The 17,487-nt window shown below is 38.6% G+C and overlaps 1 protein-coding gene across 2 annotated transcripts; it reads right to left on the minus strand.

Moving 5' to 3' along the window:
• Positions 1-610: 610 nt before the first annotated feature.
• On the minus strand, positions 611-12,259 carry rnf34b (ring finger protein 34b). Of its 2 annotated transcripts, XM_017489921.3 has the most exons (8): positions 12,159-12,259; positions 9,937-10,170; positions 9,388-9,795; positions 9,215-9,277; positions 7,565-7,766; positions 6,809-6,838; positions 6,197-6,238; positions 611-3,768 (listed from the first exon to the last, which is right to left on the minus strand). In XM_017489921.3, the coding sequence occupies exons 1-8, from the start codon at positions 12,162-12,164 to the stop codon at positions 3,587-3,589; spliced, it is 1,167 nt and encodes a 388-aa protein (XP_017345410.1). In that variant the 5' UTR covers positions 12,165-12,259; the 3' UTR covers positions 611-3,586. The 2 variants fall into 2 exon arrangements, with proteins under 2 accessions (XP_017345410.1, XP_017345412.1); XM_017489923.3 differs by lacking the exon at positions 6,197-6,238.
• Between the last annotated feature and the right edge of the window lie 5,228 nt (positions 12,260-17,487).

Consider the following 17,487-nt stretch of genomic DNA (forward strand, 5'->3'; position numbering starts at 1 on the left):
TGCAATCTGTGGTGATGCACATAACTCTATTTCAGTTACTGTTTATGGAAAAGCAATTGACAACCTGGAGAATTTATCAAATTTTATCATGTCTTTGCAGATACACAGGTCAGCTATAACTGTGTATATGTGCCAGATTCATGTAAAAACGAAATACTGTGGATAAATACATAAAATTCATGATGAAAGAGTAAGAAAAAGAAAAATAGCTAGTTGGGATCAAACAGAAAAGATAGCTATCCTTATACGTGACCTTGTTCGTATACCAGACGGGGCTGTCAGGAACATGTTAGCCTAACAAAACAAAAGTAGCTAGCTAACATTGCCACATGATAAAGTATTGAAGTCATGTGCAAGTGACGTATGTTATCAAAGCATAGACCGTTAACTAATACCTCCATAAAATCATGTTACACCAAGTGGTTGTCAGTGGAGTCGCTAAACATTGCAGCTAACTACCAATTATTAATAAAATTATAATAAAACAAATAATATTAAATAAAACAAGGAGGCATTACGCGCGCTCTCTCTCTCTCTCTCTCACACACACACACACTTACACTTTAAGCAGTTTAAAGTTAAAGTGCAGTTAAACTGAAGTAGCTAAACATTACCCATCAAAATCTGAATTTATTAAATTTCACAAAGTCTGTGCAGATACACAGCTGTAACTGTGGGTATGTGTAAGATTCATATGAAAACAAAATACTCCTCAAATTCATGGTGAAAGATTAATAAAAGGAAAAATAGATAGTTCGGATCAAACAGAAAAGGCTAGCTAGCGATACACCATGGGGCTAAAAGTAGCTTAACTAGCTAAACATAAACAGCCAAATCATTACCAAAATAGGTAGCTAATTTAATAAGTCTAAAAATATTTTGTTTAATACTTTAAAATATTAAATCTATTAGGCTGGTGAGCATTACAGCAAAGGTTGTCATAGGACTAGGTTAGCTAATCATAAATAGCTAGCTAGCTAATAGTGTCCCAAAATAAGGTATGAAATACAGCTAGCCTTGTAGCAATAATAATGAGAGGTTGCCAGTGAAGTATGTTAGCGAAATAAATAGTTAGCTGGCACCACCACAAAATAGTGTCACATTAAAAAGTGTTAGTGGAGCTGCTAAAGATAGTAGCTATCTACTATCAATTGTTAGATAAAGTTGTAATAAAATAATAATAATAATAATAATAATAATAATATTATTATTATTAAATAAAATAAGGTGACACTACCATACAAAACAAAACATTTTAGTGGTTTAAACTGCTGTAGCTAAACATTAACTCCGAAACCTAAATACTAACCTCAATGGCTCTTTGGGAGGAAGGATGCCACGTATCCAAATATGTTTTTAATGTATAGTTAATTCAGGAATAAAAAGATAAATATTGTTGGTAAACTTCCAGTCAGTGTCTGGTGTTGCATTTTAGAAATGAATTTATTTAGTACTTAGCTAAAGGGTCACTCCATGAAAACTGCAGCCATTCAAATGTATATAAATCATTGCTAATAAAACATAACATTGAGTAGAATATTGCTGAATATCATTATTAATGTAAGGTGTTACACCATGAGATATACATGAGAATTTCAATGTCATCCTGTTCCTAATTACTGTAAAAACACAATATCTTTCTAAATTCTCCTCATTAATTAGTGTTAGAAATTGTGACATTCTTTACCTTATCTAATAATTATTTTTTGCTTTAATTCCTACGTTTTCCTGAAATAAAAGTCTTCCTATTTTAACACAGAGGCTATGTAATAGCTATCTATGTGAAGGGTCGCTCAGGGTCACAGCCCGTTTTGGGTGCGAGGTCTTTTAAATGTGGTGGCGAATATAACCGTTGGTGTCTGCATGGGTTACGTTCAAACTGTTTTAATAAACACAAGGTTTCCATTAGTAACAACAATATTTCTCTGTCAGTCAGTCAAGCACAATTTATGGTATTTAAAAAAAACAGAGTAAAATTACCAGAATTTATGATTATAGATCAAATCAGTATTTTAAAAAACGTTTGTAGATTTATCGTGTCCTGTTTTGGATATGTTACTCTCGAAACAGCCCAAGCCTTATTCCCAAGCTTCAAATTTCCCATCAGACCCCATATTCAGGCATGATGCGTATCACCAGAGAGTACTTACGGATCGTAAGTGTTTTGACGATCTGTGATGTTGTTTTTCCAGGCAAGTTACACCTTTTTACCCTCACTACAGTTGGTTCAGGGTTTAGTGAAGTCACTCAATTAATATATATTGCAACTGCATTATCATAAAAACTCAAATACCTGATATGGTCTTACCTTAACTTCCTGTTGATGCGCTCTACCCAAGAAAATCTCGACTTCGGTGTTCTGAATCCTTCTTTTTGATTGGATCAAAAATAGACTAAAGTGTTAGCTTGAAATATTCAAGTTAACAGATCTTCAGATTTTTTGACTGTTTTCAAACTTCTGTTAATGCTATTTATTGACTTGTAAAATGTTGTCCAGTTTTTTTTTTTTTTTTTGAATAAAATTTATACCGATAAATTTCATTGTTATCTTCATGTCCTTGTTACATGTGCAGTGCAGTGATTGTGATGCCTCATAACTCATGTTTGAGTGGAGATGTTATCTTTTAAAGGTGGGATTGTTCTTCAAAATTCCTGGAATTGTACCCTCATAGCACACAGATTGGCTGCAGTTTTCATGGAGTGACTCTAATACGCTAATATGTACTTTGCTGTAGGGGTTTAATAATAAACACAGTTGATAAACACTGTATTAAAACACAATAAATCAATCAGTAACGTTGAGTACATTTGGCACCTCTAATCACTGCTGGCTTCAGGTCTGCTACAGCAAGGAGGACCTTCTTCACGCATCACTTTTTCATCTTATACCTTCTACACGCACCAACACACACTTAACACACACACACTGTACACATGGAAAGACTAAGTGTGCTGCATTCCAATACTGTTTTTAATGCGCCCTTGTCCACTTCTCTTCCCCTAGTCCCCTAGTGTTATTGACTAGTATTATTGGCCAGTAAATCGCCCTTAGGTGTGGAGTCGAGTCAGTGTCACTGTAGACTTCAGGACTTTTAGCCAGAAGGCATTGCTGAACTTGTTCGCAGTTGCCTTTTCAAAATAACGCTGTTTATAAGCGAAAAAACGAGCTTAACGTTTCACATCTCAAACATTTGATTGTCTCCATCTGTACATGACAGCTGATGGAATTGCTACTTACAGTGCTAGCTATTTTGTATGCTAGGTACATACAGTAGCACACTAGATAATAAAGAGGGTAGCTAGAATCTGCCCCATTAACACACTTTCTCCACTGTGCTGTGAGTACACACTCGTGTGACATAGGTCCTACACACCCATTAGGAGTCATTAGGAGAAATCAACAAGAGCGCATTTGAAAACACTAATTAAACAGAGCCTCCGTGTTCAAATTCAGACCCTAACCAGTCTGACACTTGTCCCCTTGTGGAGCAATTTGGGATGTAGCCGATGTAACCTCTATGATTTCAGAAGCTGATTCAGTTCAGGACGATGAAGGCTGTCAGTGTGCATGTGTGTGTTTGTGTGTTTAGGACTTAAAGACATGTACAGCTCGAACCACGTACTGCCTGCAGATGGGACACTCGTTCATTTTCTTGCCACACCGGGTGCAGGTGATCATGTGACCACACTCGAGCAGGACACAGTCGATCACAGCGTCCATGCAGATACGGCACATGTTTTCATCCACCGTACCGAGAGGGGCCACACCTGCACACAGACACGCAACACGTTACATAAGGAATGAAAAACACCAGGAAAATAATCAGTGATGGGATGGTGTGATGCGGCCTGACATGGACTGTTTATGTTTTACTCCTCTTATAACACGGCCAATGATTTATTAAAGAATGACACGTGTTTTATCTGTTCACTGTTGTTGAAACAAGTTATCACATATAGCAGCTATAAAGTCATTCCTTCACCAGCTTCATTCTCTCTCTCTCTCTCTCTCTCTCAAACTTATAATAATAATAAAAAAACCCGCATCTTTTCATATTACTGAGAAATCAGAAAGCCTTCCATCCTGAAGAGCTTCCCCATGGTGGAAAACAAAGTTACAGCTTTACTGTTACAAAGCGCTAAATATACAAAGTGCTAAATAAACATCTCAACACTTTCTGACCAATCAGAATTCAGCAGCACTGTGGAATAAGGACATTTAACTCTTACTGCACAATATACATTTACAAACACTTACTAACATTTTCTATCTATCGATCTACCTATAGTGTGTCTTAACTCTGTGTATCTATCTATATGTCTTTAGAGTCTATTCATTTGAGGAACTGTGTGCCGACGTCTGTCTCCACTGGCTCTTATTAATCGTTCTACTTAAATGAAATCACCTAAATCTGCAGAGCATCAGCAGTCTACACACACACACACACACACACACACACACACACACACACACACACACACACACACACACACACACACACACACAGAAAGGCACTTAGCATATTGGATCAAAGCACAGTGCAGTTACGACCATTTTAGCTCAGCAGGGGCATTTGGCTTTAGGCCAGGACGAGTAAATCTGTACAGTGATAGGCTCCTACTGCCCCACACACACACACACACACGCGACCAGACAATTTTCTTCTCATCTACTACAATATTCAACATGCATAATATTGCTATTGTGCACTTTTGAAAATATCATTTCATTCGGGAGGAGGATCTCTCGTGGGGGGAGTGTTTATGCATCTAAGATGAAGCATAAGGGTCCTTTTTATTTATATATAGATGTATAGTGCATTGCACAGAACCCAGGGTCACTTTAAAATAGGACAAGACAGATAATAAATAAGCATATTAAGAAAAAAAAAGTAGAAAGAAAAGGAAGTAAGAAAGACTTCCCTCTTCTAAGGGTCTGTATTTCTGAAAAGCAGAAATTTTTTGGAGTTTTTTTTCCGAGCACATGTCCTCGTTTAAGGCAATCTCACAATTCTGTTTAACCAGTGAACACATTGACAGATTATTAATGTTAAATGTCTGTCTCACAGCAAACATTTTACTTTACTGTACTGATTCTCAGAGTGCCAGAAGTCGTTTCCAAGGTTACCGTTTCCATTTAACACTACTTGGCAAAAATTAATATTAATTAATTAGTTACCTATATTAGCTCACGCTTTGCTACAGCTGAGAGTCTGGTGTGTGGTTCTATATACTGTAGAAACTGACAAGCGACTGATCAATTGTGAATAAACAAATCTCACATGCATGTTATTCCACAAGTGATGCTATAAGATAAAGCCCAATTCTGAACGAAACACAACTAAATATTATTTACAACCAAAATCCTGGCCAGTAAGAACAGACAGAAGTAAACATGCAGTCATTTTTATTATATTATATCTATATATCAAACATTTCTATGGAATTGTCAGATGACCACCATTTAAATATTACTTCATTACTATTAGCACTTTGCACTAGAACATAATTATAGGATTGCTATCTTTGCACAAAACATCTGATGATATTGTAAGTACATACACTATATGCCCAAAGGTTTGCGGACACCTGACCATCACACCTATTCGTAGTTCTTCCCCAAACGGTTTCCACAAAGTTGGAAGCACACGATTGTATAGAATGTATTTGTATGCTGTAGCATTACAGTTTCCCTTCAGTGGAACTTAGAGGCCCAAACATGCTCCAGCATAACGATGTCCGTGTGCACAAAGCAAAGCGAGCTCCATGAAGACATGGTTTGCAAAGGTTGGAGTGGAAGACCTTGAGTGGTCTGCACAGAACCCTCACCTCAACCCCACTGATCACCTTTGGGATGAAATGGAATGCCAGCTGCATCCCAGGCTTAACCTAACATCAGTTCCTGACCTCACCAATGCTCTGGCTGAATGAGCACAAATCCCCACAGCCACACGCTTCAAAATCTTGTGGAAAACCTTCCCAGAAGAGTGGAGGTTATTATAACTGCAAAGTGAGACTAAATCTGGAATGGGCTGTTAAACAAGCACATAGGTGTGATGGTTAGATGTCCTTTTATATACTGTATATCATACTGTATAGTGTACGTACAGATACAAACACAGCATGGGACACAGATGTATCATGCAGGTGGAAATAGCATGCATTGTGTCTCACTCATCAATGCTGATATTCTTACCTCCAACACCTCCATCACATATAGAAGGAGGATACGCCACGACTGCATGGTTAACATGGGAGCAGAGGAGGATTAAAAGATAACCAAAGGAACAAGGAAGACATGGAGCAAGTCTCTTCTCTGTCCTGTCACTCAGGTGGTGGTACAAACTTCTCCTGGCTGTCCGAACAGCTGAGTCACTGTCTGTCTTCAAACAAAGACTAAAGACCTACCTCTTCACTTGTACTGACACTTCTATTAAAAAAAAAAAAAAAAACCCAAACAAACCTTTGTCTTGTGTTTTTTTCCTTTTCTTTAATGCTGTACTATCCTCTTCTAACAGGGTCTTAGCTCAATGTCACTTCTTAGTCCATGACCTAGAGAACGAGCATGAGGATGTTTCCGTTTTTGATACAGACTATGATGTAAGTCGCCGTGGTTAAGGGCGTCTTCTTAATGCTTCAAATGTAAACAACCTGATTAATGTGAACGATGGTTTAATCATAAGCTTCTAATACACCAAACGTGTCCTGGATGAGTGACTACATTAGGGGGGCAGGGTACATTTCATTTTTAGATTACTTTAAGAGTCCTTTTTAATATTGCATTCATGTGCATGACAGAAATCCTCACCTGCAGTGATGCTGTTGCTCATGTTTTCCACTGCAAAAGAAAACAGAAAAGAGAGTTCTGTGTGGACATTATAGCATTCTGAAAAACTTTTAATTGTTTTTAACATTTTCAAATGACCTCTGACACTGTACACAAACAGAATTTCTTGTCTCGTCTTGTCTCACAGGCAAGAATAAAAATGCATGCAAACACTATTTAGAAGTACGTTTGAAAAAGTTTTTTTTTTTTTTGATGGAGAAGAATCTGGGCTCAATCCCGGATGATTAACAGTTCATCTAACGCTCCTGACACAGTTTTCTCCCAAATTACAAGTTAAGAGAACATCCTCCATTTTGGATCGGTAGCTTCAAATATCCAAAGCTGCTCTTGCTATTCCTACAAGAATTTTTTTTTAAGTGCAAGTCCCACAAGTCAAATCTCACCACAGCTTTTCCTGAAGTAAACTCCTCACATAAAATTTGATCTGTGTTGCATACCTGAACACTGTGAGTCACAATCAGGTTCCAGTAACCCCAGACTAGACCTGCACACTGCCCTAAAACTGTTTGCGTTACTGTGTTAATGTGGCTAGCTAAATTAATTCTCGAGTATACAGTGAATGCAATCGGTGCAAATTGCATGACAATACTTTGCCACGTCTTGTCTGTTTTTGCACCTCAGACAGAGGAAACACTTTGCCTGGAGTATCAGGTGCACGTTAAGTGTTTACTGTTTCCCTTCTGGTTTATTTCTGCCCAGACTGAAGATAGGACTCACAGGAGGTACGGTTGTGTTGGTGCTCTCTGTATAAACGCCGCACACGCTCCACCAGCTCCCACTTCTCACAGCAGCCGGAAAAATTCACAAAGTTCCTGGCCAGAATTTCCTTCAGCTGCCGAACGGTTAACAACTCGATTTCATCCTCGCTGGAGAGATCAGAGATAGAGGCTCGAGCCCTCCTCTGAGTCACTGGGCTGGACTGTTTACACATCAACACACACACACACACACAGAACCAAGGGAGTACTGCGACAAGTAAATGTTTAATTGTTCTCTTAACTGAATATAGTGATAATACATTAAACACATTACACAATTAGTTATACAATTAGATAACAGGTCAGAGAGACTGATTAAGTTAGCTCAGTCAAATAACCACTATAATCTCGCACGATAACATATACTTTAGAGGAGGAACGATAGTGGATTTTCCCGATACCGATAACTAAGTCAGGCGGTACCTGCCAATAACCGATCAATCAACTGATACCTTTTAAAATAGCTACTGAATGAAAACATAAACACAAAGTAAAATATTGCTGAACTTTGGTACAAAAATAAACGGTACTGACTGTACCATGAAAATGTACTGTGCTTTTTAAAAATGATATAAATATATAAATATTAATATATATTAACTATGAATAAATATTAAAGTTACTAAAAGATATACATCCAAACGGAACCAAAAAGTAACACTGCAAATAACAAATAAAAGTAGAGACCTCCAAAATGAATTTTAAAAAAGCCACCAAATTAGTCAGTGATCGTTTTAGAGGCCGCTCTCGTACTGTATAACGACGGCGGACCCTTCCCAACCGCTCCTGCAACGGGCGCAACCGGGAAAAACGATCGGTGTGGATTTTTGCTGATAACCGATCAGTAGTGCTGCTTAATTGACAAAACCGATCAATCGGTCGACCTCTGATACATTCACTTTAATAGGAACACCTGTACACTTGCTCACTCACGTGATTAACCAACCAGCCAAACAGGTGTCAGTAGCGCGACAGATAAAATCATGCAGATACAGGTCTAGAGAAGAATGGGGGAATATGTGAAATGTATGCATGGCAGTTCTGTGGGTGGAAATGAGAGGGACAGAGGAGAATGGCCAGACTGTTTTGAGCTCACAAGAAAGCTACAGTAACTCAAATAACCACTCTATACAACCATGGTGAGCAGACCTTGAGGCAGATGAGCTACAACAGCAGAAGACCACATCAGGTTCTACTCCTGTCAGTTAAGAATGACTAAATACTACTGTTAGTCTGACGCTATGGTGGGCAGAGGCTCAATGAAATTATTAAAAAAAAAAACTTCACCTGGTCTTTTTGAAATCTTCAACGGTCCAGTTTAGATGAGCGTTTGCTCATTGTAGACTCAGGTTCTGCTGTCGGATATGAAAATTAAATGAAGCTCTTGACCTGTATAAAATCTGCATGAATTTATGCACTGCTCTCCTGACACATAAATGGCAAATTGTATAATTGCATGAATGAGCAGGGACACAGGCATTCCTGTTAAACTGGCCAGTGTGTATTAGCATGCTAGAGGAGACTGTTACCTCACTGAATAACCAACTATGTAAATAATGTTTCGGATTTAAATGGATTTTATTTATAACTAGTATGAATAATAACTCACCTCTAGTAAACGTTCATTGTTCTCCAGGGGGAGGAGAGACACAGAGGCAACGTCTCCACAATCCTGATCGTCAACACACAAATCATTATCATCATTAACATCGATACCATTATCAGACAGAAGGGATGTGTGTGTGTGTGTGTGTGTGTGTGTGTGTGTGTGTGTGTGTGTACTTGGCTGGTTCCTGAGCTGTTATTAGTGTTGTGTGTTTCTTCCTGAGGGGCGGAGACAGACAGTGCAGGTTGCTGGGGGGTGGTGGGTGCAGCATCATCGGGCAGGGCTAAAGCAGAGGGCAGGGCTTCAGTGTTTTCCTCCTCAATCTCCTCCTCCTCCTCCTCCTGAAGATCTACCCCCATATGTTGCAGTACAAGCTCGACGAGTTCCTCCTTCTCAGTGCATGCATCCGTGCTAATGTCACGCAGTGTGAGGTAGCGGCGCAGATCACGCACCCGCAACCGCATGAGGCGTGCCCGCTCGAACGCCGTCGCCCACAGGGCGTGGCACACGCAGCAGCGTCGCAGGTTCTCCTGCAGCACACTACAGAGTGCACAGAAGCTCCGCCCACAGTCTGAACACACGTGCTGCACACACACACGATGCCAAAATTACAATTCAGTTTTATATACACGTGTGTTTCTGTTTATATGCAAACATTCAAATATGTGCACATGTTAATATTCAGACAACAAGTACATAATATTGAAATATACAGAGGAACCTACCTTTCTTCTGAAGACGGAGAAGGCGAGACCACAGGCTTTGCACGCTGCTCCATTTGAGGGGGCGGGGATAGACGGTGATTGAGTGGTGCTCGTTGAAGGGTAGGCAGAGTAGCCAGCGCCAGGAGCAAATCTGAATGGCCCGGCTCCGCCCCCAAACCCAGCCTGATGACTTCGAACCGCCCCCGAACCGATCAGATCGTTCAATAATCCACAACACGAAGCCCACATAGAGGCCTAAAAGAGAGAGAATGAGACAGAAGTGAAAGAGACAGACAGAGGGAGAAACAGACCAAGACAGAGCCAGAGAGATAAACTTATTGTTTCAGACCCTGTGAAGTGGTGTAGTGATTAGGGAGCCGAGACCTAAATTGAACTCTTGGACAACTAGTTCACTGTATATAGTGTACAAGCCATTATTTCATACTCCATGAAAAGGATTTGTGTAAAGAGTAGAGAGGTGATTCCCAAATAACTCCCTGTTGGACATATAGAGCATTTCACAGGGTGTAGAAACTATTGATTTATTTCAGAAGGATCAACACAAAGAGTAGGGCGCTAAACCGAAAATTGCTGCCTCTTAACTCTATACGGTGCTCTACACAGGATGTAGAAACCATTATTTCATACCACATGTAGTGGAGTGGTCTAGACAGTCGGAGGCTGAAACCAAACTACCGAATATAGCGTACTTAAAACACAGCGTGTAGAAGGGTTTATGCAGTTTAGTTGTATTGGATGTTGAGAGCTTAAACCCAAATGGCTCATATTAGGAATTAAGCACTTAAGGGGAAGAATCCACCATCTTGTGTCCCAGAGTTTATCCATATTGCATATACAAGAACACTACACGTTGTTCCCTATTACACATTCATATCCTATGTAGAACATGAACCATTTTGTTTTATACTTCATAAAGTTCTATTTTGACAACTTTTATACATTTAATCATACCTTATAATATATTTTACATTATTATATCATAAATATAGTGTGGCAGGTAGCACTGCTACCTCACAGCTTCAGTCCTGATTTCAGGCTACCGTCTGTTGGAGCTTTGCATATTCTCCTTGTTTTCACACTGGTTTCCTCCCAGTCGCACAGTTTCCTCCCAAAAGCATGCCAGTAGGTGCACTGGCTACACTAACTTAAACCAAGGTGTGAATAAGTGTGCAAATCTGTGTGTCCATGTTGCTCTGAGATGATCTGGGACATATGTTTGTCTTTTTTATGTATACATTTTTATATCTGTGTGTACTTCCACAAAGTAATACCTGTAACGGCTTACCACGGCCTGACTACAAGGCAAATTAGCTCTGAAACAATGAGCTTCCTGTTTACATCCTGCACTGCATTCTGGGTAAGAAGCATACAGCTGCATGTGTTGTTTGGTCTAAAAAGCTGCTTTATTAAAGAAACCGGATGAAACTGCTGCATCTCAAAACAGATTACTTCTTTCTAGGGAAACGATGACCTTTACCCTTTGAGAGGTTAATCTACACCCAGATCTATAGATTGTGAATGTAAATAATCCAAGTTTGATGTTTAATAATTTACACACATAGGCATGTGTCTGAGGTCTGAGGTTTGTAAATAGAAACACAATGCGATTGATCACTTACAGCTTCAGAGTTGCAAAAATCTGATGAAGGACGTTTCTCATACACAATTATATATATATATATATATATATATATATATATATATATATATATATATATATATATATATAAACAAACATGTCATGCATAAGTTTTGTGATTGCACTGCATACATCTACATTCATTATTTTCACCATTCACACTCCTATAATTCTTCTAATAATTCTCTAAATGATTTGTATAACAATTAATACAGTTTCTAAATATATATCAGCACCTAGAGCAAAACAGTTCCTCCAATATTATTCCCACGACTGTCTAGTCACACTCATCATCCTTAATTAGTATAATCATTCACAATCACCACTAGTATTCTTATGAATGATTATGCACTGATATCACCAGCCAGCTATTCGGCCACTTACAGTCTCAGTGTTGCAAAACTCAGCAGATGAAAACACATTTCTCGATTTGATCTCACTTATTAGATATTATTAGATCTTGCTGACATTTTTACATCATCATCATCATCACCTTCATCTAAAAAAAAGCATCCTTAATCTGAAATGAGCACAAACAGCGGTCAGCATTTCGTTTTAAACGACAAAGAATAATGTACCGTACCCTCATTGCAACTCCACGCTGCGGAATTGGTGAAATTTTTTATAAAAATGACGAGCCTTGTAGCGGAATTACTCCATTACGTCTCTCTCTCTCTCTCTCTCTCTCTCCCGGTGTGCAGTACAGAGCATAACGTCATGGCTTAGCGAGAATCCACCAATCACAATGCAGCAGTAACAGCTGTTCCCTACAGCAACCAATGGTGTTTGGTGGGCGGGGATTCATTGTGCGCGTAAACGGAGAGATACAGGTGATGACGCAGACCTGGCTAGAAATTCCTGCTAATAAAATTGTAACGGTTTGTTGTTGTTGTTGTCAGCAGAATCAATAATTGTCGTCGATACTATGAAATGAAACACTTTAAGGGAGTTTCATGAGTTTAAAATACCGGTATGACAAATATTAATATTGTAGTAGGCTTCAGCCCAACCCCTTTCAGGTTTTGCTAAGTCTAATAAGTTTATAGAAAAACTCCACCTTGAATAAATTTATACTGAAATACCTGTGATGTGCTTAGTGATACTGCTGCTAATGTGTAGGTTGGTGTTGTATTTTTGTTATTCCCATTAAAAGTTAATCGTTTTCTGCTGCTTTGACGTCATGGGGGGGGGGGGGGGGGGGGGGTGTTGCTAGTACATGGTGCATTCAAGTCACGTCGGAAAGATAGTGATTAGGAGTTGAACGCACATGAACGCCGCAACAAAGTCGTAGATACGAATTGGGGAAACTCTTGTAAGGATTTTCTTGTAAGCTAATTGTGACAGCACTGTATACAATATAATATGTAACGATAAAGTTTACAGTGGCTTCATAATTTGATTACATAAAAAAGCAAAACAACTGATGCGCATTGTTTGCGCTCTTCATTTTCTAGAAGTAGGGTTGAAAAACCTTGTGTTTTTTTATACTTAATTAAGAGAAGGTGCACCGCCATCTTGCGCCAACCAAAGTGACTTGAACGCACCTGACTTTGTAATTATGACTTCCCAACTCGTAAATACGAACTTCTCAGAAGGACTTGAATGCACTGACAGTTACAGTACTGATGGTCGCTTTTGGAGCGTGTATCAAATTGGGCAAATCACGTGATTTCAGCAAACGAGGCTTCGTTACGTCATTACTGTTGCGTAACTCCGATGGTTGCCACTAGGGGGTGCTGATCTCAACGTGAACCCATGAACCAGTGTCTACTATGGTTTTAACTGATTTCGGGTCAGTTTTATTAGGTATGTTAATTAAACTGAAATTAATCAATTGTGTTTGTACTGATCCGTGATCAGTGCTCACTTCAGGATGCCTAATCAGGTTAATCAACTGACGTGGAAAAGGTAGAGTGACAGTAATTGCATGTAAATGGTATGATTAGCAAAGACCCTAACTAAAACACAGAATACAAGCACTAATATTGAGTGGTGTTTAATGATTTGTAAATTATATTGAAAACATTACACTGTTGTGAATGGGTTTGCAATTGTTTTGTAAAAGGTGTCATTAAAACTCGACTCTCAAACAAAGAGAAAGCGATTTTCTCACAAATGCATCGCCTTGATTACTGCACACTATTGTGGTGTAATGCAATGCTGTGTTGTAATGCTTCTCCCGGGAGACTAGTGTAAATAGACCGATAGCACCACCTGTTGGTTTGGAAGAGGAAGTTGCTTAGCTGCATTTGTGAGAAAAACGCTTTCTGTTTGTTTGAGAGTCAAGTTTTCTTTTGCAAAGCAGATTGTGTTTGTTTGCGAAATTGTATATTTATTTGTTTAGTTTTGAGGCAAATTTAACTCCATAGCAGATAGACCCTTTTCAAAATTCCTACACCTCAACTTGGGATAGTCTTCTCAACTCCGAGTTCTTTCCCTGTTTACGGAGTGACATCAAATCAGCATGGCTGCACACAGCATCAGAAATAAACAAAGTAACACTTCTTACCTTCAAATGACTTACGCTGTATATACTTATACTGTATATATTCAGTAAGTACTTTCTTTTAGATTAATCAACATAGACACATTTGTGCATTAAATATGTAACATTAGCTATACAGATGAGTGTTTGAGGAAGAAAATATATATCACTCATCACAGTTGGCTGGCTAGCTTGTTGCTAACAAAAAGCGAATAAAAAGGCATCCATGTTTTGTTTTGATTTTCCACTTCACAAGTTGAACATGCAGAGGTGGAAAATGAATCATTCCAACCTACAAATTAGCACTTACAAGGCAAGTCAAACACAGCAAACTTTTCAACAATCTTGAACATAAGTGATAAGTCAGGTTCTGTTGTTGGCTTGTTTTCTCACATTTTCCAGAGACGTTTAATGACACATTGATGAGAAATCCAACATATGGCTGCTGAGTTAATGGTTGCTATATTTTTTTGTAAATAATTTGTCTTATGTTCTTGACTTAAGATTTTGAATATTCTCTAAGGAAATTCAGCTCTGTTTTGTTCACACTACTGGCATATTCTCTGCTTTTTAGGCAGCCAGGAAGTTGTGTGCCTGCTGGTCTCTTTTGCTGATATTAATCGATTGTAAAGAAAAACTATGCCACCTATGGGTGTCCAGCATAACTGCAGGTCAGAAAATTGACTCCTGCGTGGTGCAGCATCCAGTCCAAAATTCTCCTTCACTCACTAACTTTCAGTAAATGCTTCATCCTGGTCAAGGCCGCAGTTGATTCGGAGCCCATCCCAGAACACTGGGATTGATGCCAGTCCATCGCAGAGCACCATTCACACACTCATTCACACCTAGGGCCAATTAGCCATTCTATCTACATCTATTTTACTATATCAAAGGATAGAGTAAATTATCCCACATCTATCAGATATCTATTTAGTATATCTGAGGGTTATTTTGATTGAAGCCCACAGAAAAGATTCAGCTTGTTATTGTCTATACACCGTCAGCACCAGAATTATTGACAATCTTCATTAAAATAAAAGATTTTATATATAAAATAAATAGCACATTCAACGATTGATACTTTGAGCATAAAACTATGGGGATGCTATAATTGCATTTTATTTTATTACCATGCTTGCAGCCCCAAAACATCAATGACCCATTGTATATTTTACAGTGAGGACATGTTCTTTTTCTTGTCTGCAGCCCACATTTTTTGAACCTCATATTTGATCAAAATCATTTGCTATTTTTTCATAATTTTGCTTTTAAGTAGGATTGTCAATAATTTTGCTACTTTTAAAAAAAGAAAATTATTATTATTATTATTATTTATGTTAGAGGATAGGTTAGTAATCTCTTCTGATATTTGAGTGGAAAATCTGAATGTGTGCTGTAATGCTTATCTTGTGCAAGCAATTTTTCTCATTCTTTTAAAGGATGCCAGTAATTCTGGAACTACCTCAGCTAGTGCCATCACCTTCAGAGACCACAGGAGAAGAAGGAGCGCTTGATGTGCTGAAAAACATCCTGCACAAAGTAGAGATATATTCCGTCCTCGGTTTGTCAATTTACAGATCCCCAGAGACCGCAGAAACCACTCACCATCTTCATTTACCTTTCCACATAGCATCAGTACCGTCCCTTCCAGACTGCACACCACACGCCTGCGTGTCAAGTGTGTGAATTCATGCTTACTGTTGATCTTATTGTTTCACATGGGAGTGCTTTAAACATGGCTCTGACACACATATACATGCACTTGAGCTAGGTCGTAATCTCCCGCCCTATGCAGGAAGACACAGAAGAACACTTATACACAGAAGGACAGGACAGCTATAGATGTGTGTGACTGCATATATTAGGAAAAAGTATGTAACATGAGTAAAAATGCCTCTCCATCTCTATGAATATGAGACAGTTTGGATTAAAGGCTTAGTTGTATTACCTGACGCACCACCTCAGATCAGATTAAGAGCATTAAGTCCTCTCGTTGTGTCTTTGAGCAGCTAAATCCTTTCACGATAGTAGAGTTTTCATCGTCAGTGTTTAAGAAAAGCACTGTCTGATGTCTGTCGAGCTCCCAGCCACGCATCAGCAGGAGGTTTACTCATGCTCTGTTCACTGTGTCTCCCACTCAAATTGTTTGTTTTCCCACAATCCATGTGTTCCACAGTTCCAGTTCACAGTTGTGATAGGACTGGTGAAGTTGGAATTGACACTAACTGTTGTTAGGGTTTTTCTTCACAGCTCTCACAATGTTACTGCTGCTGTTGTTCCATGTGTGGTTGTTCGTACACCAGTGGTTTCTTTCTTTTTTTCAGGACATTCCAAATTGTTGTACTGGCTATGCCCAATGCTTGTGCAATTCCTCTGATAGATTTTCCCTCTTTGCTTAAAAATGGCTCACTTTTCTCCCACAGACAGCTCTCTGGTCTTCATGTTGGTTTATCCCATGAGTGGTTTCTAACAAATGCAGGCAAATCCTAGGGCTGAAACCAAGAGTAGACATTCAGAGCTATTCATTCTTTAAACAATCAATTTAACAGGGCACACCTGGGCAGCAAAAAACATCATGTTCCAATATTTTTGATCTCTTGGGAAAAAAAATGTGTGGGTTACAACAAAGGGTGCCATGTTGAAAGTTGTTGAACACATCTAGATGTAAATATGAGGAAATGAAAGCTGAAATTCTGATCTATCATCTCGTACTCATCTTTTGATCTCAAACCCAAATGTCATCAACATATCTTGAAAACAATCAAATTGGCCTTGCTGTCCCAATACTGTATATAGACCGTATATAGGAGTAAGACAGTATATGTGTATGTATAGCATTTCTATTTTTAACCTGTTATATTTCTTTGTTATTCCTTTGTGTTTATGCCTATGCTATATGTCAAATTTTCTAATTTACTATAGGTCTTATAAGAGCTGCTTTCCTTTGCAAACATGGAACTGATATCCATTAACAATATCCATTTAGGACACGAACAATAAACTGCATTCTGTGTGTATTTTTGGTTGATCCTGCCTTTTTGGAGAGTAAAGTGAAGTTCAGAACAGAGCTGTGAAACCCTCAAGGTCAGTGAGCAGGATGTAATCTTGCATTCCTGCAGGAGACATCACAAACACAGCACAGGCTGGTAGGCAGACACACACACACACCCTCACACAAAGCAGGGAGGATTAACAGTTTTGTGTTAGTAGTAGTAGTAGTATTAACTTGCATTTGTTTGTTAGAATTAGTGGATCCTAAAATGTTTATTGCTGGATAGATCATCAAATTATGCCATCAAACAGATCCAACAACTCCACCATCCTTAAAGCACAAAGATCATAAAAATAATAATAATTTAAAAAATTATACATATAAAGTATGTTTCCATTTTGGGTCTGAGGTACTTGAAAGAGAACATGATTTCAA

The sequence above is a fragment of the Ictalurus punctatus genome, chromosome 16 (assembly GCF_001660625.3).
Source record: "Ictalurus punctatus breed USDA103 chromosome 16, Coco_2.0, whole genome shotgun sequence".
NCBI classification, from domain to species: domain Eukaryota; kingdom Metazoa; phylum Chordata; class Actinopteri; order Siluriformes; family Ictaluridae; genus Ictalurus; species Ictalurus punctatus.

What these genes read in the sequence shown, in the direction of transcription:
- rnf34b (XM_017489921.3), bottom strand. An exon ending in ACAATGAACGTTTACTAGAG is followed by an intron (nt 7,767 to 9,214) that starts GTGAGTTATTAT and finishes ATGTGTAAACAG; the next exon opens with TCCAGCCCAGTGACTCAGAG. An exon ending in GAGCAACAGCATCACTGCAG is followed by an intron (nt 6,239 to 6,808) that starts GTGAGGATTTCT and finishes TTAACCATGCAG; the next exon opens with TCGTGGCGTATCCTCCTTCT.